The sequence below is a fragment of the Somniosus microcephalus genome, chromosome 3 (assembly GCF_052327205.1).
Source record: "Somniosus microcephalus isolate GS21.2 chromosome 3, FLI_Smic_1.0, whole genome shotgun sequence".
Taxonomy (NCBI): Eukaryota; Metazoa; Chordata; class Chondrichthyes; order Squaliformes; family Somniosidae; genus Somniosus; species Somniosus microcephalus.
This window is the reverse complement of record NC_140989.1, coordinates 105,404,246-105,423,961: the sequence shown is the minus strand read 5'-3', so window position 1 is coordinate 105,423,961 and position 19,716 is coordinate 105,404,246. Positions and strand designations below refer to the sequence as shown.

The window sequence follows — 19,716 nt, the reverse complement described above, 5'->3', positions numbered from 1 at the left end:
TTCGAACTAACTGCGCCCCTGGGATACGCAAGCACTGTGCGCTGGCAGTTGGAGGAGGCCCAGGATTGGAATCCCACACGGGCCCACAGCACAATGGCCAGCGCGCTAGGTGAGTGCAGGTTGGGGGCTTGCACCCGCGGGAAGCCTCCGACCCGAGTGGCAGGCAGTGACTCGTGGGGTACCGCAGGGATTGGTCCTTGGACCCCAGCGATTCCCAATATATATTAATGATGATCTAGACAAGGGAACTAGATGTAATATCTCCAAGTTTGCAGATGACACAAAGCTGGGTGGGCGTGTGTGCTGTGAGGAGGATGCTGAGAAACTCCAGGATGATTTGGACAGGTTGGGTGATTGGGCAGAAACATGGCAGATGCAATATAACGTGGATAAATGCGAGGTTATCCACTTTGGTGTCAAAAACCAAGAAGGCAGATTATTATCTGAATGGCAATAGATTGGGAGAAGGGGAAGTGCAACGTGACCTGGGTGTCCTTGTGCACCAGTCGCTGAAGGTAAGCATGCAGGTGCAGCAGGCGGTTAAGAAGGCAAAATGTTATGTTGGCCTTCTTAGCGAGAGGGTTTGAGTACAGGAGCAAAGATGTCTTGCTGCAGTTGTACAGGGCCTTGGTGAGACCACACCTTGAGTATTGTGTGCAGTTTTGGTCGCCTTATCTGAGGAAGGATGTTCTTGCCATGGAAGGGGTTCAGCGTAGATTCACCAGGCTGATACCTGGGATGGCAGGAATGACGTATGAGGAGAGATTGGGTCGATTGGGCTTGTACTCACTGGAGTTTAGAAGAATGAGAGGGGATCTCATTGAAACTTATAAAATTTTGACAGGACTGGACAGACTAGATGCAGGAAGGATGTTACCGGTGGTCGGGGAGTCCAGAACCAGGGGTCACAGTCTAAGGATAAGGGGTAAGCCATTTAGGACAGAAATGAGGAGGAATTTCTTCACCCAGAGAGTGGTGAACCTGTGGAATTCTCTACCACAGAAGGCAGTAGAGGCCAATTCATTAAATATATTCAAGAAGGAGTTGAATATATTTCTTAAGGCTAAAGGGATCAAGGGGTATGGGGAGAAAGCAGGGACAGGGTACTGAATTTGGATGATCAGCCATGATCTCATTGAATGGCGGAGCAGGCTCGAGGGGCCGAATGGCCTACTCCTGCTCCTACCTTCTATGTTTCTATGACCCGAATTTCTGGCCCATTAGTTCTTAAAATGAAAAGAATCCATCATATACTCTCTGTCCCAACTGTTTTGTCCACTTTGCTGCACTGTAAAACTCTCCAATATGTGTTTCTAACATCAGCCCCAACATTCTGCATATATTTTTAATTATTCAAAATAATTGCTCCACTGTGATGTATGTGTTCTTGCACTAATGGGAAAACAACTCTTCACAGTTAGAAGGAACACACCATTACTAAAGCATGGGAAAGGAGAGACCTAGGATAGATGCATGAAACTCAAAGCTTCTTAAAAGCATTTCTTTTGCAATTCTTCCTATTGGTAAGCTGAACTTGTATAAATGCTTTCCATCTGAGGTCAAGTATACTTGTATATATGTTTTCCATCTGAGGCCAAGTCATCATGGGTTGCTTTTGCTTTCCTGTTGACGGGATTAGCACCACAGATCGAGCCCTATGAGCATGTTGCCATCCCCTTTTCAATGTCTGGGAATGGGGCGGAGAAGAAAAATGAATCTAGAAGTTTTTTTTCCAAAAGGATTGTTTCACTATTGAAACTCTGATTTTTTTCAACTCCTATGAAATTGTTTATGTGAGTGGTGAAATCACCAACCATGTTATAGAATTATAAACATTACTGCAGTACTTCTAAAACAGATGGAATTTGATGAGAATTGGTACATACCACTATGTAGATATACAAAACTGTTCCTTTTTTTCAAAGCAGCTTTGTGGAATGGATCAACTCTGGGGCATTGCTTTAAGGGCTCAAACAGCTGATGTTAGTCGAGCAGCTATCCAGTACATCAATTCCTATTATATTAATGGCAAGTAACTTGTTTTTATTTTCCAGACTTAATTATCTTAGAACTGATAACATATAATGCTTTTCTGAACCATGAAATGTGGATTTTTAAACGTTACATGTTTGTCTAGTAAATTCAGAATTTGCCAGGAAATTCCAAAATTTGAAAGGACTCAAAATGTTGGTTCTTTTTTGGTGTGGGGTAGGGAAAGAGTAGACTGTAATGAAAATGTCATCATGTCACTTGTAGGTACTATTTTTGCTTTATTATATCCATTTATATATCTCTAATATTAAATATCTTGTTTTTGCACACTTCCTGTCTGTGCCATTTAACTTCTGGTTAAGTTTTGTTGTATTTTTTGCCAATTTTTCGTGATACGTTCCAATGTCTGTAGTGGAACATGCCTATGTAAATTCTTTCACTCTGTTTACATAACTTAGCCACTGGTTTCCAACAATCCTCTCAATGATTTCTGACTTTTTTTTCCATTTGCCATCTTTTTGCTCCATTGCTGACATTTCTAATATCCAAAATGTGTTTAACCAAAATAAAGAAATTACATATTTCATAACAATGTGATTACATTTAACCATTTAATTATCTTTTAATGCCTTCATTAAAGTTGTTACTTGGCCTCTGCCTTTCCCGAAAGCCTGGCTTGGAATTGATATTTTTGCCCTGAGCTGTGAGCTGAATTTAGTTTGTGCAGTTTAAGCAAGTGTACCCAATTTTTCAAGATGTATCAATACCGTGAAGTCAGCTGTATGAAGGAAATTTTTTCTTTAGCTTCTAACAATTCTAAATTATTTGGAGAAAAACTAGAGGACAAATTTCAAAAACTTCAGAGTAAAATTCAGTCATTTAAAAAAAAATAAAACAAATAAGTTGTATGTGTGAGAAAAAGTGGACCGTTCTGATTCCACACCTGTTGTAGCCATTTTTTGCATTGGGAAAGAAAGAGAGAAGAGAGACACTGGAGTTGGAGGAAAAGAGGAGTTTGGGGAGGTGGTGGAAATGAAGAGGTGTGTTTCTCTCTTGTAATGTTACTTCAATTTTCAAAAAAACACAGAATTTTGAAAACGGCTAATTACCTTTTGTTTACCATTAGAAAAAGGTCAGCGTTAATTGCATGTACCCATGAGATGGATTAGAATTTCTAACACCTGTAAGACGGAAAGACTGAGAGATAGGATGTCGGGTGGTGTCTTTCCTCATTTTTCAATAAGTTGAATTTTGAAAGCAAGCAAAGCCTCTGAGGGAAACGGGCAAGATAAGGTAGGGTGGGACAGGAGGTGAGAATCTGGTTGGCGGGTGTGGGGAAGGCCCCTTCCCACCTGCCCTTGGGGAGCGATTTGAGAGTGGAGAGATTGAACGGAGAGCTTAAAGATAGGCAAGTGACCGTGAAGGTTGTGGATAAAGGCTTTGAGCAGGCACTTTAAAGGAGAAGAATTAAAGCTAGCAATGGAAGTGAGTGTATGGTACTGGAAAAATGAAGGGGTAGGGAACGGGATGGGAGTGAGGGGTTGGGTGAAGCATTAGTGTCTAAGGGCCACATTTTCCTGGAAATCCTACCCAAAAGCAGCCTGCAGCTGTTGCTAGCTTCTTTCCCTATCACACTACGCCATGCACCACCACCTAGCTGAAAAAAAGAGTTAAGGGAGATGAGAAAAGGAGGGACTGAAACAGCAACACAAAGACAGCAGAGACAGATGAGCGAGACCATATGCTTCGATTTATTGTGCGAAACGCCACAGGAGATCAACTAGTAATATATCAAATCTTGTGACTGCACTTCCTTTCTACGACACCTTACTTCCTGTTGCCATGTTTTTGTCACCCATGTGTCAAATTTTCCATTACAAATTCCAATGCACACAATTGTAATGGAAACTGCCTATGTAAACTTGTCACACTGTAATTAAACTCTTTTGTCAATGGTGACATTGTCGCACCTCAGTTTTGCATCTCCCAGCTCCTTGGCCTGCAGACCAGAGAAACTCCTATGCTCCAACCAACTTTACTTCTGTTTCCTAAATTGCCAAAAGTTTTGCTATTATCTGTAAATAATATAAATCTAAGGATTATATAAAAATAAGACCTGAATGTATGAGTTTACAATAAGAATTGAATTATGTCTGGTCCATTTGTTTTATTTTAAAACACCAATGTTACAGGTAAAACTGGCTTGGAAAAGGAGCAAGAATTTATCAGTAAGTGTATGGAGAGCCTTATGATGGCATCAGAAAATCTTGATAAAGAACCTCAGTCCAGTCTTACTATCATTGAAAGGGGACTCTTGATGCTGAAAACACACTTGGAAGCATTTAGAAGGAGGTAAATAATTATTTTTAAAAACCCATTCATTTAAAGGTCATGCTATTTATCTTTAATTTAATTCAAACTATTTATAAATTTCTGCAGACAATAACTTAACCAATCATTATCTCTTTTATGCTTTCTCAAAACAAATGGAACAAGGGAGTGCCTTCTTTCAGATTGGTTTATGTGATGTAATATTGGTTTACTCCTTTTATTCTGTATTATCACCTCCTAGATTCTTTGGTTTAATCCAGGTGTGTTTTTGATAGCTGAACAAGCATTTAACATACAGGAAACTCTTTGTTATCCGGCACCAACGGGACTGGCGTGGTGCCGGTTTATCAAAAAGTCCGGATTGCAGAGAGGTATAGTTTTAAAAGGCACGAGAGCTCCGTACACAGCAACAAATCCAGGCTTCCCTGTTGCTTAGCAACATGTGCAGGAACTCTGGCCACAGACCAAGCATCCCTGTTGCTTAGCAACAAGTGCACGAACCCCAGTTACACAGCCACAGATCCAGGAACTGCCACTAATATGAAGTAAAACTTACTTGAACCTACTCCTGAATTTTGCCGGTTAACAGAGATTGATGGTTATTTAGGTGCCGGTAAATCGAGAGTTTCCTGTATTCACTTTTCCATTAGACACTCTAGCAAATACCCAAATTAATCACTGATTACACAGTTGTAAAATTGTTTTATTTTTGCTTCAGATAAGATATTTACATCCCTGGAGTGTGGTTGTTTATGAATTGCATCACATCGTGGTGGGACATGGGAATGTTCCAAGAACTCTGCCTTGCTCTCTGCCTCACTCTGTAGGCTGTATGACCATTTTTTGGAGGGGTGGGGTGAGGTTTATCATAGCTGAGCAAACCTTGTCTTCAGTGTCCCCACATTATTCACTAGACTTCACTGGACATCAAACCAGACTGGGAATCTTGGCTGTTTTCTTTTCACTGCTGTAACTTAAGGCACTTACGTTAATTGCAGCACCCCAGGACACTGTAGCAATTACCACAAATTCAAGTGACTTTCTGTGGTGTATACACGCTGAGGCATGGAGGCCTATTCTTAAGCTATCAGACTATAAATTTTACCACATGTTGTATGGACTTCTGTCAGTCAGAAGGCAATGGGGACACATTAGTCTCATAAATTCCTGTTGGTTTGCCAACAGACAGCTAGAAGGTGTATATTTTTTTTAAAGCTGTAATTTACTGAAATTTTGGAAGTGATAAATTTCATTGGAGTCTAATGCTTTATTTAACTAGTTGGCTTGTAACTTTTTTGATGTATTCCTTCTTACAATTACAGAAACCGATCATGTTTAGCTTTGTAATTAAAGTTTTTAATACGAAGTGCTAGTTTTATGTTCTGAAATAACAAACGCGCTGAAGGTAAATCCTTAACCAGAATTTTAAACATTTTTTCCTATGTTAAAGGCACAATACATGATACTTGTTGATAGGAATTTTAATTTTGGTTTGCATTTTTCCCTTAGGTTTGCCTACCATTTACGGCAATGGCAAATAGAGGGTACAGGTATTAGCAGTCACTTAAAAGCCCTCAGTGATAAGCAGTCCTTGCCATTACGAATTGTTTGTCAACCAGCTGGACTACCTGATAAGGTAATTAAAATTCTGAGATGCTGCCAAGAACAGTTTCATTCTTTCTCGATCCCCATTTTTATAATATTGCAATATATTTGAATTTCTTGTGAATTTGTTTATGCTCCATAGTAAAATTGACAGTGTAAATTGCAGAATTCATTCTTACAAATAAAGAAAAAAACTGCAAATGATGGAAATGTGAACTAAAACAGAATGTGCTGGAAATGCACGTCAAGTCAGCCAGCATCTGTTAAGAGAAAAGACACAGTATGGTTTCTTTCTTAACTCTGAATACAAACTAAAACTGGCAAGGTGCCAGGCTGGTGAAAAATTATCACCTGAATTCCAGTCTCGCACTACTTTGTGCAGTAAAATGCAGCACAGCGTCAGGTTGATATGCAAAGATATTCCATGTGATCCCAGGTTGAAGCATAAATGTTGTGGATCACATTTAGTTTGTATGCTTTGGACCAAATTCAAATGTTTAAATAAGCAATGTATGAACTTGCTTCAACACCGTTTATACTGCAGCACTACATTATTGTTCTGAATTTATTGCCATGTTCCTTTCTTACTCTGTAGTGCTCTTGGAATTTTTTTTCTGTTAAAGGCACACTATAAATGCAAGTTGTTGTTGCTTTAGTTCAGAAAGATCAATGAAACTGCAAATTTGTTACTGATATATTTATAGAGCAAAAACTCACTTTTTGTTGCATTTTATCTGCAAGTTTAATCCCTGCTTTGCCTGAGGGCAGGGACTCCTGGGGTACAGTTTAACTGGTGCTGTGGCCACCTTGTTATCACTGCTCCTAGTGGCTATTCTTCATCTATGACAGAGAGTGTCAGCTGGCAAATTGACTGTGGGAGCATCACAATTGAGGCCATTCTTGGTGTCTCAATGTGTATGTGCATTTTCCAACCTGGACAATAACCATGAACTGGGAAACTGGCTTTTTTTCCCAGTCCTAGCTGATTGACACTGGGGGCCCCACCACCAACCAAGATAAGATCAACTAAACATATAATTGAATTACAAATTAACATTCTGTGGATGTAGTTCAACATCCATATATAATGCTCATTTCCTCTGCCCCTATTAACTTTTTTTGGTTTAATTCTTGCTTGGTATATAGCATGGTTAAGTGATTAATTCCAAGCTTTTATAAATTACGATCTTAATCGTGGCAATTCAAAACAAGCACTTAAGTTCTAAGCTGACCTCCTATTAAGTCATGGGGCCAGAAATTCGTGACCAAATGCGTGAGTACGGTCTGGGTACTCACGCATCTGGCCGTTGGAAATGCCGGCGTTCAGCATGCACAGCGCATGCGGGGAACGCCAGCATTTCCAGACCTCGGAACGAAGGGGTTCATAGGCACAGCGCGTGCGACTGCACAGGCAGCGCTTGCGCAGTGAACTTCGTAGATTTCATTCATGGATTCAGTGAGGGTAAGTCCTTACAAGTTACACTTGAAAAAAGCATGTGTAAAGTTGTTCCAAGGCTGCGGAGGAAGATATATTTTATCGTGGAGCTTCTGAAAGGCAATATTTTTGTTTGGGAAAGGGAGGGAAGTTATTTTAAGAAATTTTAAGTAAGTTTTAAAGTTTAAATTTTTTTTTTTTTTAAACGGGTTTTCAGAACGGTAGGTAGAAGGAGCAACTGTGGCTGTGTGAATTGAATGTGAAAATGAGTGTTCTAAAATGAGGTGCCACCCACGGACGCAAGTATCCCGCTGGATGTCCACCCAGAATTTATAGTTGGAGCTCCAACTCCACTTGCCGGGACTGTCTGGAGTGGGGTTCGAAACCCTACTCCTTCTGGCCCAGCGGTGGGGATGCTTACTGCTGCGCAAAAGGCCCACTCCGCACAAAAGGTGACATCCATACGTTTCCTGCGCCTTTTCCCTCCCCGTGACTGGAGCCCTATGCTGCCACTTGAAAGACCAAGCTATCATCTGCCCTTTTTGCGGCGCCTTTGACTTCTCATTACCAATGATGAGCAGGCGCTGCACCTCCACCTCCTTGAGGAGATTGCTGAGGTCATCATCAGTTCAATTGTGAGTTCTTTTAATGCCGTGAATTGTGCTCATTCCAGCCATTTCACGTTGCTAATCGGATTGGGCCTTTGGCATAGCGGTAGGATCCCCGCCGCTGGGCCAGATCAGGGTAGGGTTTCGAACCCCGCTCCAGACAGTCCCGGCAGTGGAGTCGGCGCTCCGGCTCTAAATTCTGGGTTGACATCCAGTGGGATATTTGCGTCCGTGGGTGTGGGTGGCCCCCCCTCTTTGTATAGCTTGTGGGAGCCCGTAAAACCCTCCCGCCATAGGACTAACTGCCCTAATGGCTGGTTCAAAGATGGTTACGGTCACGGAATGAGCGTTAATCATGGCCATAAATCCTTCCACCACTTCATACAGTTCCCCAAAGGGAACAGTGTGAAGACACGTATGACGACGACATTGCGAAATAAATAAATGGAATTAAAAAAAATCTTTTAGGGCTTTTAAAATCTTTAAATTGCTTTAATTCTGTTTAAAACTACTTCAGATTCTTCAAAATAATGTAAACGTTTTTAAAAGTTTATAAAAGTTACCAAAAGCTTCAAAAAACTTCCAAAAACCTATTTAAACTGCTGCTTTGCATGTAAAAATGCTTAGCAGCTTGGCAGAAACATTGGGGGCGTGTCCTGTTAAACTGAGACCTCAAGGGGCGTGTCTCAGTTGCACAGCGCGCTCCAGGCTTCGCGCTGGCTGCACTCCTGGGCGGCATGACGTCAAACGCTGCCCGGGATTCTTCAGATTCAAAATGGAATTCCAGGCGTCCCTGGAGGTGATCGGCAGGCGCGTCGGGTAAGTGCAAATCGGGACCTTGCACGCGCGGCAAGCCCCGTTCACGAATTTCTGGCCCATGGTTTTGCATCTCAATTTTTCTAAACTAGTATGGCATCATTGGTTTGTATGGGGAGACTGAATGAAGGAGGAAGAATATATGATTTCATATCTATATGTGATGTAGTCTCCCTCATTATTTGCATGTATTTTAACATTCCCATACAAAACTTCTATTTGCCCATTTTTCTCTGACTATTTGGAACCTCCTACACTTAGGGTGTGTTTCTTCATTTTGTTAAATTAATTCAGCCTTTGCTGCTATTTTATCCTTTAGAAAACTAAAGTATAATAACAGCATAAGGCCTTGTATGGAGCAGGGGATGGGTCACAACTACTTATAGTTTCTATGTTGAACCATACTCTTCTAAAGGATAGTGTCCCAGTGGTTTGTTTCCAGTTTGGATATCAGCCTACATTGAGGTGGAACTACATTCAAAGAATGAGGAAAAACTATACTAAAAGCAGGTTGCCTTTCTTTGTATTTAGAATTGTTGGTCTCTGTATTAAATTTTCCTTCCTCATTTCCTCTAGCCATTGGTTTTGCACAAACTGGCTTGTTTGGATTTGTATAGTTAACAAATATTTGCATTTGTTGACCTGTACAGGAAATATTTCTAAACATTTAGAAGTTTGCTAATAATCTCCCGTACAATGATGATTTTGATGTGATGTTCGGGAATCTTTCAAAACCACCAAGATTAAACCACCATGATTTGATAATGAAAAATACATTAACTTTAGTGCAGGTTAGTCTACATTTGATAGGACAGGGAAGGTGTCACTTCTAAAATGTGCATTTCTGATTATGATACCAATTTGTTGCTCAAAGCATAGCTTTGTTTTCTTGACTGAACAGTGAATACTTTGTGCCATTGCTGTCATAAAAGGCAGTGAGTAGCATCTGATGGTGGTAGCAACCATTTTGAGTAGATGCAGCCTTGGCGATGGTCAGTTGCTCACAGGCAAATGACAGCACTGGATGATGGGAAAATGGCAATACTGAATTGAGTGTTCATTATTGTTTGGACTAACTAACAACATCATTGAAGGGTCACCCATCTAAGTTATAGTTGTTAGCACAATCTCTTTCTTTGATTTAAGTATTGCTTTTTTACTTCAAAGGTTGCTTAATCATGACTACAACAATTATTGTTTGGATCCAGTTTAAAAAAAAAAAAAAAAATTAGCGCTTGGTTACAGATGCCAGCTTTGACTTGATTTTAATAGTTACTCCTTTTGAAAGTGAATTAAGATAGGGATTTAAACTAAATAAGAGGGGGGGGGTGCTGGGGAAGGGTCCCGGTGGAGAGGAATTTAGAATGCTAAAGAAAAGACAAGGAAGCAGCGCAGGAAAGTGATTGGGGTAAGGATAACCAGATTGTGTCAGGAAGGGACAGAGCATACAAACAAAAGAGTGAACTAACAAGTAGGGTCCGGGTAAGACAAATAGTGCCATAGTACAAAAAAAAAATGTTAAGATGTCTAAAAATGTTAAAGACAAGTCTGAATGCACGACGCATTCGTAATAAGGTAGACGAATTAACAGCGCAAATAGATGTAAACGGATACGATATAATTGCAATTACGGAGACATGGCTGCAGGGTGACCAAGGCTGGGAGCTGAATATCCAAGGATATTCGATATTTAGGAAGGACAGGCAAAAAGGCAAAGGAGGTGGGGTGGCGTTGTTAGTAAAAGATGAAATCAGAGCAATAGTGAGAAAGGATATTGGCTCAGAAAATCAAGATGTAGAATCTGTCTAGGTGGAGCCAAGAGCACCAAGGGGCAGAAAACATTGATGGGAGTTGTCTATAGGCCTCCAAACAGTAGTGGCAATGTAGGGGATGGCATCAAACAGGAAATTAGAGATGCATGTAACAAGGGTACAACAGTAATCATGGGTGACTTTAATCTGCATAAAGACTGCCCAAACCAAATTGGCAATAATACTGTGGAGGATGAATTCCTGGAGTGTGTACGAGATGGTTTTTTAGACTAGTACGTTGAGGAGCCAATTAGGGAACAGGCTATCCTAGACTGGGTATTGTGCAATGAGAAGAGGTTAATTAATTAATCTTGTTGTGCAGGGTCCTTTTTAGGGAAGAGTGACCATAACATGATAGAATTCTTCATTAAGATGGAAAGTGAAGAAGTCCAATCCGAAACTACGATCCTAAATCTAAACAAAGGAAACTACGATAGTATGAGGAGTGAGTTGGCTATGATAAATTGGGGAGCTTCATTAAAAGGCATGACAGTGGATAGGCAATGGCTAACATTTAAGGAACGAATGCATGAATTGCAACAGTTATACATTCCTTTCTGGCTCAAAAACACAAGGAAAAGCGGCTCAACCATGGCTAACAAAATAAATTGAGGATAATATTAGATCCAAAGAGGAGTCATATAAAGTTGCCAGAAAAAATAGCAAGCCTGAGGATTGGGAGCAGTTTAGAGTTCAGCAAAAAAGGACCAAGAGATTCATTAAGAGGGGAAAAAGAGTATGAGAGTAAACTTGCAAGGAGCATAAGTGGACTGTAAAAGCTTCTACAAGTATGGAAAAAGATTAGTGAAGACAAATGTAGGTCCCTCACAGTCAGAAACGGGAGAATTTATAATGGGGAACAAGGAAATGGCAAGGCAATTAAACAAATACTACTTTTGGTTCTGTCTTCACGGAAGAGGACACAAATAACTTCCCAGAAATGCGAGGGAACCAAGGGCCCAGTGAGAAGGAGGAATTAAAGGAAATTAGTATTAGTAAAAAAAATAGTGCTGGAGAAATTAATGGGACTGAAACCCAATAAATCCCCATGCATCCCAGAGTACTAAAAGAGGTAGCCATGGAAATAGTGGATGCACTGGTTGTCATCTTCCATAATCTATAGAATTTTGGAACAGTTCTGGCAGATTGGAGGGTGGCAAATGTAACCCCACTATTTATTTAAAAAAGGAGGGAGAGAGAAAACCGGAACAACAGACCGGTTAGCCTAACCTCGGCACAGGAAACTTTGTGCTATCTGGCACCGACGGGACCAAGCTGTTGCCGTTCCCTCAAAACTGCCGGACACACCAGCGTTAATGTTGAAGCATACGGAGCTTTTCATCTCCGTATCTGACAACAAACACTGTTGCTTAGTAACAGCTTCTAAACAGTCGGCCCGTACCTTGGAAGCGTCTCTCTGAAGCTGTTGCTAAGCTACAGGGACTTTGCAGAGCCTGACTGTTGGGGGGAAAAAAAAGCCACGAGAAGGGGGAAAAAAAAAAGCCACGAGAAGGAAAAAACCCTAACAAAACGGCTCCTGATTTTTGCCGGTGGCTCGAGCTTGCCGGTCATTTAGCCTCCGGATAACACACAGTTTCCTGTAGCAGGGAAAATGCTAGAGTCTATTATAAAGGATGTGATAACAGGACACTTAAGAAAATATCAACGGGATTAGACAAAGCCAACATGGATTTATGAAAGGGAAATCGTGTTTGACAAACCTACTGGAGTTTTTTGAGGATGTAACTGGTAGAATAGATAAGTTGGATGTGGTGTATTTGGATTTTCAGAAGGCCTTTGATAAAGTCTCACAAGGGGTTCGTGTGCAAAATTAAAGCACATGGGATTGTGGCATGGATTGAAAATTGGTTAACAGACAGGAAACAGAGTAGGAATAAATGGGTCTTTTTCGGGGTGGCAGGCGGTGACTAGTGGGGTACCGCAGAGATCCGTGCTTGGGCCCGAGCTATTCACAATATATATCAATGATTTAGATGAGGGAACCAAATGTAATATTTCCAAGTTTGCTGACGACACAAAACTAGGTGGGGTTGTGAGGAGGATGCAAAGAGGCTTCAAGGCGATTTAGACAAATTGAGTGAGTGGGCAAATACATGGCAGATGCAGTATAACGTGGATAAATGTGAAGTTATCCACTTCAGTAGGAAAAACAGAAAAGTGGAGTATTATTTAAATGGTGATAGATTGGGAAATGCTGATGTACAAAGGGACCTGGCTGTCCTTGTACACCAGTCACTGAAAGCAAACATGCAGGTGCAGCAAGCAGCTAGGAAGGCAAATGGTATGTTGGCCTTCATTGCAAGAGGATTTGAGTACAGGAGCAAAGATGTCTTGCTACAGTTGTACAGGGCCTTGGTGAGACCACACCTGGAGTACTGTGTGCAGTTTTGGTCCCCTTACTTAAGAAAGGATATACTTGCCATAGAGGGAGTGCAGCGAAGGTTCACCAGACTGATTCCTGGGATGGCAGGACTGTCATATGAGGAGAGATTGGGTCGACTAGGCCTGTATTCACTAGAGTTTAGAAGAATGAGAGGGGATCTCATTGAAACGTATAAAATTCTGACAGGGCTAGACAGACTGGATGCAGAGAGGATGTTTCCCCTGGCTGGGGGGGGGGTTGAGAACAAGAGGTCACAGCTTCAGGATATGGGGTAGGACATTTAGGACTGAGGAGAAATTTCTTCACTCGGAGGGTGGTGAACCTGTGGAATTCTCTACCACAGAAGGCTGTGGAGGCCAAGTCACTGAATATATTTAAAAAGGAGATACAGATTTCTAGACACAAGGCATCAAGGGGTATGGGGAGAGAGCGGGAATGTGGTGTTGAGATAGTGGATCAGCCATGATCATACTGAATGGCAGAGCAGGCTCGAAGGGCTGAATGGCCTACTCCTGCTCCTATTTTTCTATGTTTTCTAAGACAAAAATGGTCTGAAGCATTAGGGCTGTGCGGATTCAAGTTGATTTCTTCCTTCCCCACTCGACAGTATTCTATAATTGCCTTTAAGGACGATGATCTAATTAATTGTATGTAAAATATTTAATATCTAGAAATAAATGCAGTATCTGATACTGCTTTAGAAATTAAGGCCTAGAAATTGAGTGGGCTTAGCGCCCAATTAGTGGCGCTAGAGGGCCTTGCGCCGGACTTATAGCCGTTTTGCAAATTGACTTGGGCCTTACCATCGGCGTTAGCCGGTAGCGCTGCGCCGGCACCGATGACGTCATCGGTGTGCGCAGCGTCCCGGTTGCCGTGGTAACCCGGCCCCAAGCCCAAATTCAGTTGCGCCCGCCTCGCCCGTGGCAGGCGCAACTAACGAATGTGAAAAGTGTTCTTACACGCCTTTGCGCCGGCGCATAAAGGTGGAGCGGCGGCCGGCCGCGTTCCCGGCAGCCGCCTGCCCGCACCTCCCTTCCCGGACTCCTGCATCACCCCCCCCCCCCCCGCGGCCCTGATGAGTGTGTGCTGCGAGCCCGGCACTTCCCCGAGGTGCCGGGCTCAGATGTCGGGGGAATCCGCCGGACAGTTGGCTGCAGGCAGCTCCTCCTTAACAGAAGGAGGAGGCCTGCAGTTCCCCAGCCTGCCGCACCGCATCGGGTGCCGCAGCGGGGGATTAGCGCCGGGAAACCCAATTCAACGCCCGTTTTCAGGCGCTAAAACCCTCCTTTAGCGCCCGCCGCCCTCTGGGGCCGGCGCAACCGAATTTTCGTCAGGCGCTGCCGCATTAACGCTGGCGCAAAATTTCTGGCGCTACAGCCCTGGCGAGCCCACAACCCAATTTCTAGGCCTAAATATCCCAAATATTTATTAATTGCATTTTATCCTCAACACTTTTACTCTGCAGATGACCATTGAAATGTATCCCAGTGACCAAGTTGCAGACTTACGAGCTGAAGTTACCCACTGGTACGAGAATCTACAGAAGGAACAAATGAGTCAGCAAGCTCAGCTCCAAGAATTTGGCCAAAGCAGCCGGCAGGGAGATTTTCCTGGTAAGTCAATGGATGAAATGTGCACGCACGCTCACTCTTTCAGTGGGGTTTTGGTGAGCACTGCTTGCATTTCTACTTTCACAATATTGTTAATACTTGGGTTTCCTGAGTGCTTTATGTGACAAAACCTAAAATTCTTTCACGTGGTTTCACTTAGCTGCTGATTTGGATCAACTTAATTGAACTGTTACAATGTAAGGGTATCAAAATAGTTGACTTTGAATTTTCTGTGCTTGCTTTTCAGGGGGTCTTATGGGACCTGTCAGAATGATTTCCTCAGGACATGAGCTTACCACAGATTATGATGAAAAAACACTGCATGAACTTGGATTTAAAGATATGCAGGTACTTAAAATGTCGGATTTTTTTTTCAGTTGGAGAAATATGGCCGAGTTGTAGAATTCGAGCCAATGGCATAAAAGTACAAAGTTGAATATAAAGTTCCTCCAAATCCTCTCTAAAATAGATTCTGATGAACTCAAAGCAGACTTTTTTCCTCCATCATTTATATTTTCCTATGTGATTGTTCAACAGTGACTAACTTAATTGTGCTGTTTTTACAGATGGTATTTGTATCACTGGGAGCCCCGCGTAGGGAGCGCAAGGGCGATGGTATTCAATTGCCTGCGTCTTGTCTTCCTCCACCCCAAAAGGAAAATATTCCAATGCTTTTGCTCCTTCAAGAACCACATCTTACTACCTTGTTTGACTTGCTTGAGATGCTGGCATCATTTAAACCACCTTCTGTAGATCAAGCTATGGAAGATAGTGAGGTAAGGTCTTTGAATGTATTGTTTTGGTTCCTGATTGAGAAGCCTCCTAGTTAGATCTTAGAAATACCAAAATGGTACGGTGATTAGACTAAGAAAGTTTCTCTTGAATAAACTACTTAAAGCTGTTTTTCCATTCTGTTTTCTCTGTGTAGAGCCAGGGGGTACCCTTAATTAGTTTGTATGTCCACTGATGAGAAATGTTAGGTCCAGAGTTTGCAAATAAATTATAAGTGGGTTGAAATTGCATTTTGCAATATTAACAGTAATGCTTTAAATGGTTTGTGCTAAATAATGTAAGTAACGATTTCAAGTGTCAAAGCTCAGCAGCACGGACACATTACAAGTACCACATTCAAGGAGGCACGCCTCTTCTCATTCCACCCCCCCACCCCAACTTCCTGACCAGCTAGCTCATGGAACCATGCTTCTTATCTCCTTATCCCCGCCCTTCTCTCCCCCCCCCCCCCCCCCCCCTCGGCCCCAAGCCACCCAGTTCACCTGAGGCACTCCCTACCCAATTTTAGACTCCAATACAATTTGGGTATCCAACTCTGTTACACACGGTGGATTCGTTACCATTTTGTACCATGGGCACACTTGATATTTATACCCATAGGTGGTGATAGCAGAGTGCATTCACTCTTTAGACATGTCAGTTTGGTGGGGGGAGGGGTTGTTTGTGAGCTAGCAAATCCATTTAATGGAGAATAGTGTATCTTTATATAATTCACTATTCAGAAGAAATTAAAAGTGATCATCTGTGAAATATTACTTTCCAAACCCATTAAGTAGTTATTAAATGGATCAATGATAAAAATAGGCAATATGCTGGTGGAGATGTAGTTTACATCAGTGAAGTACATTATCTTGTTCAAAATGCAATACTGTGTCAAATAAATTGATCGGCACTAATTTGATGACATAATGCACGAGTAAAATTCCAACTAAGTGTTTTCTTTTTAAAAAATAACTAAGTTTTATTAATTTGTGCATAATATGTGGCAGTTAATGCATTATATGCAATAATCCAGCTGTTTAGTTGGTTAAATTACTGAAGTTTTATTATGATGTCACTTGAAACCCTTGATTTGGATTCTTGCCTTGTCATAGATGGACATCCATCCAGAGTTTGCTGCCTTTCCCATTTTGTGGCAAAAATAGGGAAATGGCAGTGTTTTATTTTTAAATAGTTACTAGTTAAGAAATAAGCTGGCTTCCTTTACCCAATTTCAAAATGAAGGCCCAGAGATATATTGTCTATTTAGAATCATTTGAGATTGGATCATCTGGAGATTAATCAATCCATGAGGGATTTATTTTAGGTGTTACTCAAATCGTCAGTCAAGACATCAACCGGTCATTGGATCCCAGATGGTGCAAGCACTTGTTGATCAGTATTCTATTGAATAGTTTGTACCATTGTGTCTTAATCATGGATCATTGACCAATTTGATTTCAGAGGTTTTTGAACGGTTTACTGGCATATTTGTTCAGTTCAAATACCAAATACTATGAATGAAATGAGATTTAAATCATTAATATATAACATTGGCCCGGAATTTGCGGTCCTGATGACGGTGAACTGGCAGCATTCGCCATCATTTCGCCTTTGAAACTGACCGCAACTTCAGGATTTAGCGCATGTGCAGCCTAACTTGAAAATTCTGAAGTTGCGGTCTCACAAATTATGGAAACTGATGAAAACTTTGGCTCTTCTGCAGTAATTACACTGTTAAATACCCCATTAAAAGTTAGACCCAAAGGGATTAGGTATAACTGGGGTTTTAACAGTGTATTCACTGCTAAACAAAAGCTAGGGCCTTGAAAAACTAATTTTAATCTTGTGCGGTGTCAAATTTATCTATTTTAATAAAAAATTAACATTTTTAAGAAACTTAAGTTTGTTCATCTTCAAGTTTGCCTTTCCCCCCATATGAGAGCTCCAATCTTTGTTTTTCTCTCTTGACATGAACAATGACTGACCGGTAAAGACCCTCTGGTCCATCAAGCATGTCCCCCCACAATTGTGACCCCTTGTAGATCGCAATATACACCCCACCTGAAACCATGTGATCTCCTGGGATAGGCAAAAAAATTTTTTTTTTAATTTTAAACCAGGCCAATATGGGGGGGGGGGGGAGGGGGGATCTGGGAAATTCCTCTCCGACCCATCTAGGCGATCGAAACTAGTCCAGGGGATCACTCTGGCCCTGAATTTCTTGCAGTACCTACCTTCTGTAAGAGGTTATCTCCGCCCCAGCCAGAAACAGGTCCAGCTCTCGCTATTACAAGGCATTAGGTAATAAGTACAACTTGTGGTAGATGTGGAATAAAAAGAAAGAAAGGCTTGCATTTATGTATCACCTTATGTCCCTCAAAAATGTCTTGAACTTCACATACAATGAATTACTTTGTAACGTTATATAGGCAATACACCCCGGAAGATCTTGCAAACATCAGTGAGATGAAGTTATTCTGTTTCTGGTTGTGGTGGTGAAGAGACAAGTGTTGGCCAGAACACAAGGAGAAATCTCTGCTCTTTAAATCGTGTTATGGGATCTTTAACTTTTCATCAGGACAGGCAGACAAGACTTTGATTTAACATCTCATGCAAAAGATTGCAACTCCAACAATGTAGCACTCCCTCAATACTGCACTGGGATGTTGCCCAAAATTATGCTTAAGTTCTTTAGTCAGCCTTCTGATAACCTCTACACCCAACTTGAATTCTGTAGTATTCTTTATATGCAGGAAGAAGCCTCTGAGCCACGTGCGATAAACTTAAGCCAAGTTAATTTGTAACTATAACTTCTGGAAGTATGTTGACTTACCCCAGAGTTGTTATGAGATATGGTCTGTCTATTGGAAGTACTTTACTCCTTTCTTCCCTTCCCCAATGCTTTATCATTTAAACAGTACTTTTATAAACATTGAATATAACATTAAGAATAGAGGAGAGTGAGAGAACTTGTGTTTATATGGGGTGCTTCACAACCTAAATATTTTTTTTGAAGTGCAGTCATTATTATGCAGGCAAGTGCATAGCAAATTCTCACAAAGAGCAAATGACCGATTAATATTTTTGTCATCATGGTAAAGTAATGGTTGAAATTTTGTGCTCGATGGCTGATTGTTGTACTCCAGTCATGGAGCCCATATTGGACAAATGGTGCTCGAATATAACGACAGAACCTGGATCAAGGCAGCCCTACCCATCACAACATGACTCAGATGCTTCTATGAGAAGTGCAGAGAATAATGTCAATTAAATAGCCCATACCATAGAATTTAGATTTTCAGAAAAAGGAAATGGAGAAGGATATTACAGCGATGTTATTGACTGCTGAAGTATTTTGAAATGGGATCATAGAATGTTTTAATTTGCTGTGTTGAAGTTAGAAAAGTGAACATAAAATACTGTACTCAATTATTTAGGAATATTGCCTTTTCCTTCACTACAACTAATTTAAAGTTTATTGTAAGTATTTACATTTTGGTTTGTAAATGTGACTAAGACCACAGTCCATGGTTACCCTGAGCCACAGGACTCACTGGGCTGAAAAAATAATCTAATTTGTTAAAACTTGAGTATTGAATTGAAAGGTTTGTGGATATGCCACCTACCATTTGGGGTTTTGGGAGAAATATTTTAGAATTGAAGAAAATTGTGAGGTTGCAAAATTTTATTTTATAAATAAATTTAAGGGCTTGGATTCTAGATATTTGTTTTCTCTCTTAACTGTTGTTGGATTTATAATCTGAGTTAACAATTTTTTTGTTTCCTTATGCTGCATGCAGACTGCACACTGTGAAGAATTGCATCTTCATGCAGAAAATCTGTCCAGACGTGTTTGGGAACTGCTAATGCTTCTTCCTACCTGTCCAAACATGCTGCAGGCTTTTCAAAACATCTCTGAAGAACAGGTGAGGCAACGATTACACATTTCATAGAATCATACAATGGTTACAGCACGGAAGAAGGCCATTCGTCCAGTCGAGCCCGCGCCGGCTTCTTGCAAGAGCACCTCAACTAGTCCCACTCCCCTGCCCTTTCCCCGTAGCCCTCAATTTTTTTTCTTTCAGCTACTTATCCAACTCCCTTTTGAAAGCCGCGATCAAGTCTGCCTCCACCACCTTTTCAGGCAGTGCATTCCAAATCCTAACCACTCGCTGCGTAAAAAAGTTTTTTCTTATGTCGCCTTTGGTTCTTTTGCCAATCACCTTAAATCTGTGTCCTCTGGTTCTCGATCCTTCTGCCAATGGGAACAGTTTCTCTCTCTACTCTGTCCAGACCCCTCATGATTTTGAACACCTCTATCAAATCTTCT

The 19,716-nt window shown here is 41.3% G+C and overlaps 1 protein-coding gene across 5 annotated transcripts in view; it reads left to right on the top strand.

Annotated features, from left to right (window-relative positions):
* The window catches only part of usp34 (ubiquitin specific peptidase 34), a 277,821-nt gene that overhangs the window by 109,825 nt on the left and 148,280 nt on the right, over positions 1–19,716 (top strand). For 3 of the 5 annotated variants that reach the window (XM_085981442.1, XM_085981443.1, XM_085981439.1), the window contains exons 23-29: positions 1,926–2,028; positions 4,185–4,344; positions 5,833–5,959; positions 14,468–14,615; positions 14,860–14,960; positions 15,179–15,388; positions 19,187–19,312. In XM_085981442.1, the coding sequence (XP_085837568.1) occupies positions 1,926–2,028; positions 4,185–4,344; positions 5,833–5,959; positions 14,468–14,615; positions 14,860–14,960; positions 15,179–15,388; positions 19,187–19,312 (975 nt within the window). The remainder of the gene's footprint in view (positions 1–1,925; positions 2,029–4,184; positions 4,345–5,832; positions 5,960–14,467; positions 14,616–14,859; positions 14,961–15,178; positions 15,389–19,186; positions 19,313–19,716) is intronic. The other 2 variants (XM_085981444.1, XM_085981440.1) reach the window with 1 other exon arrangement.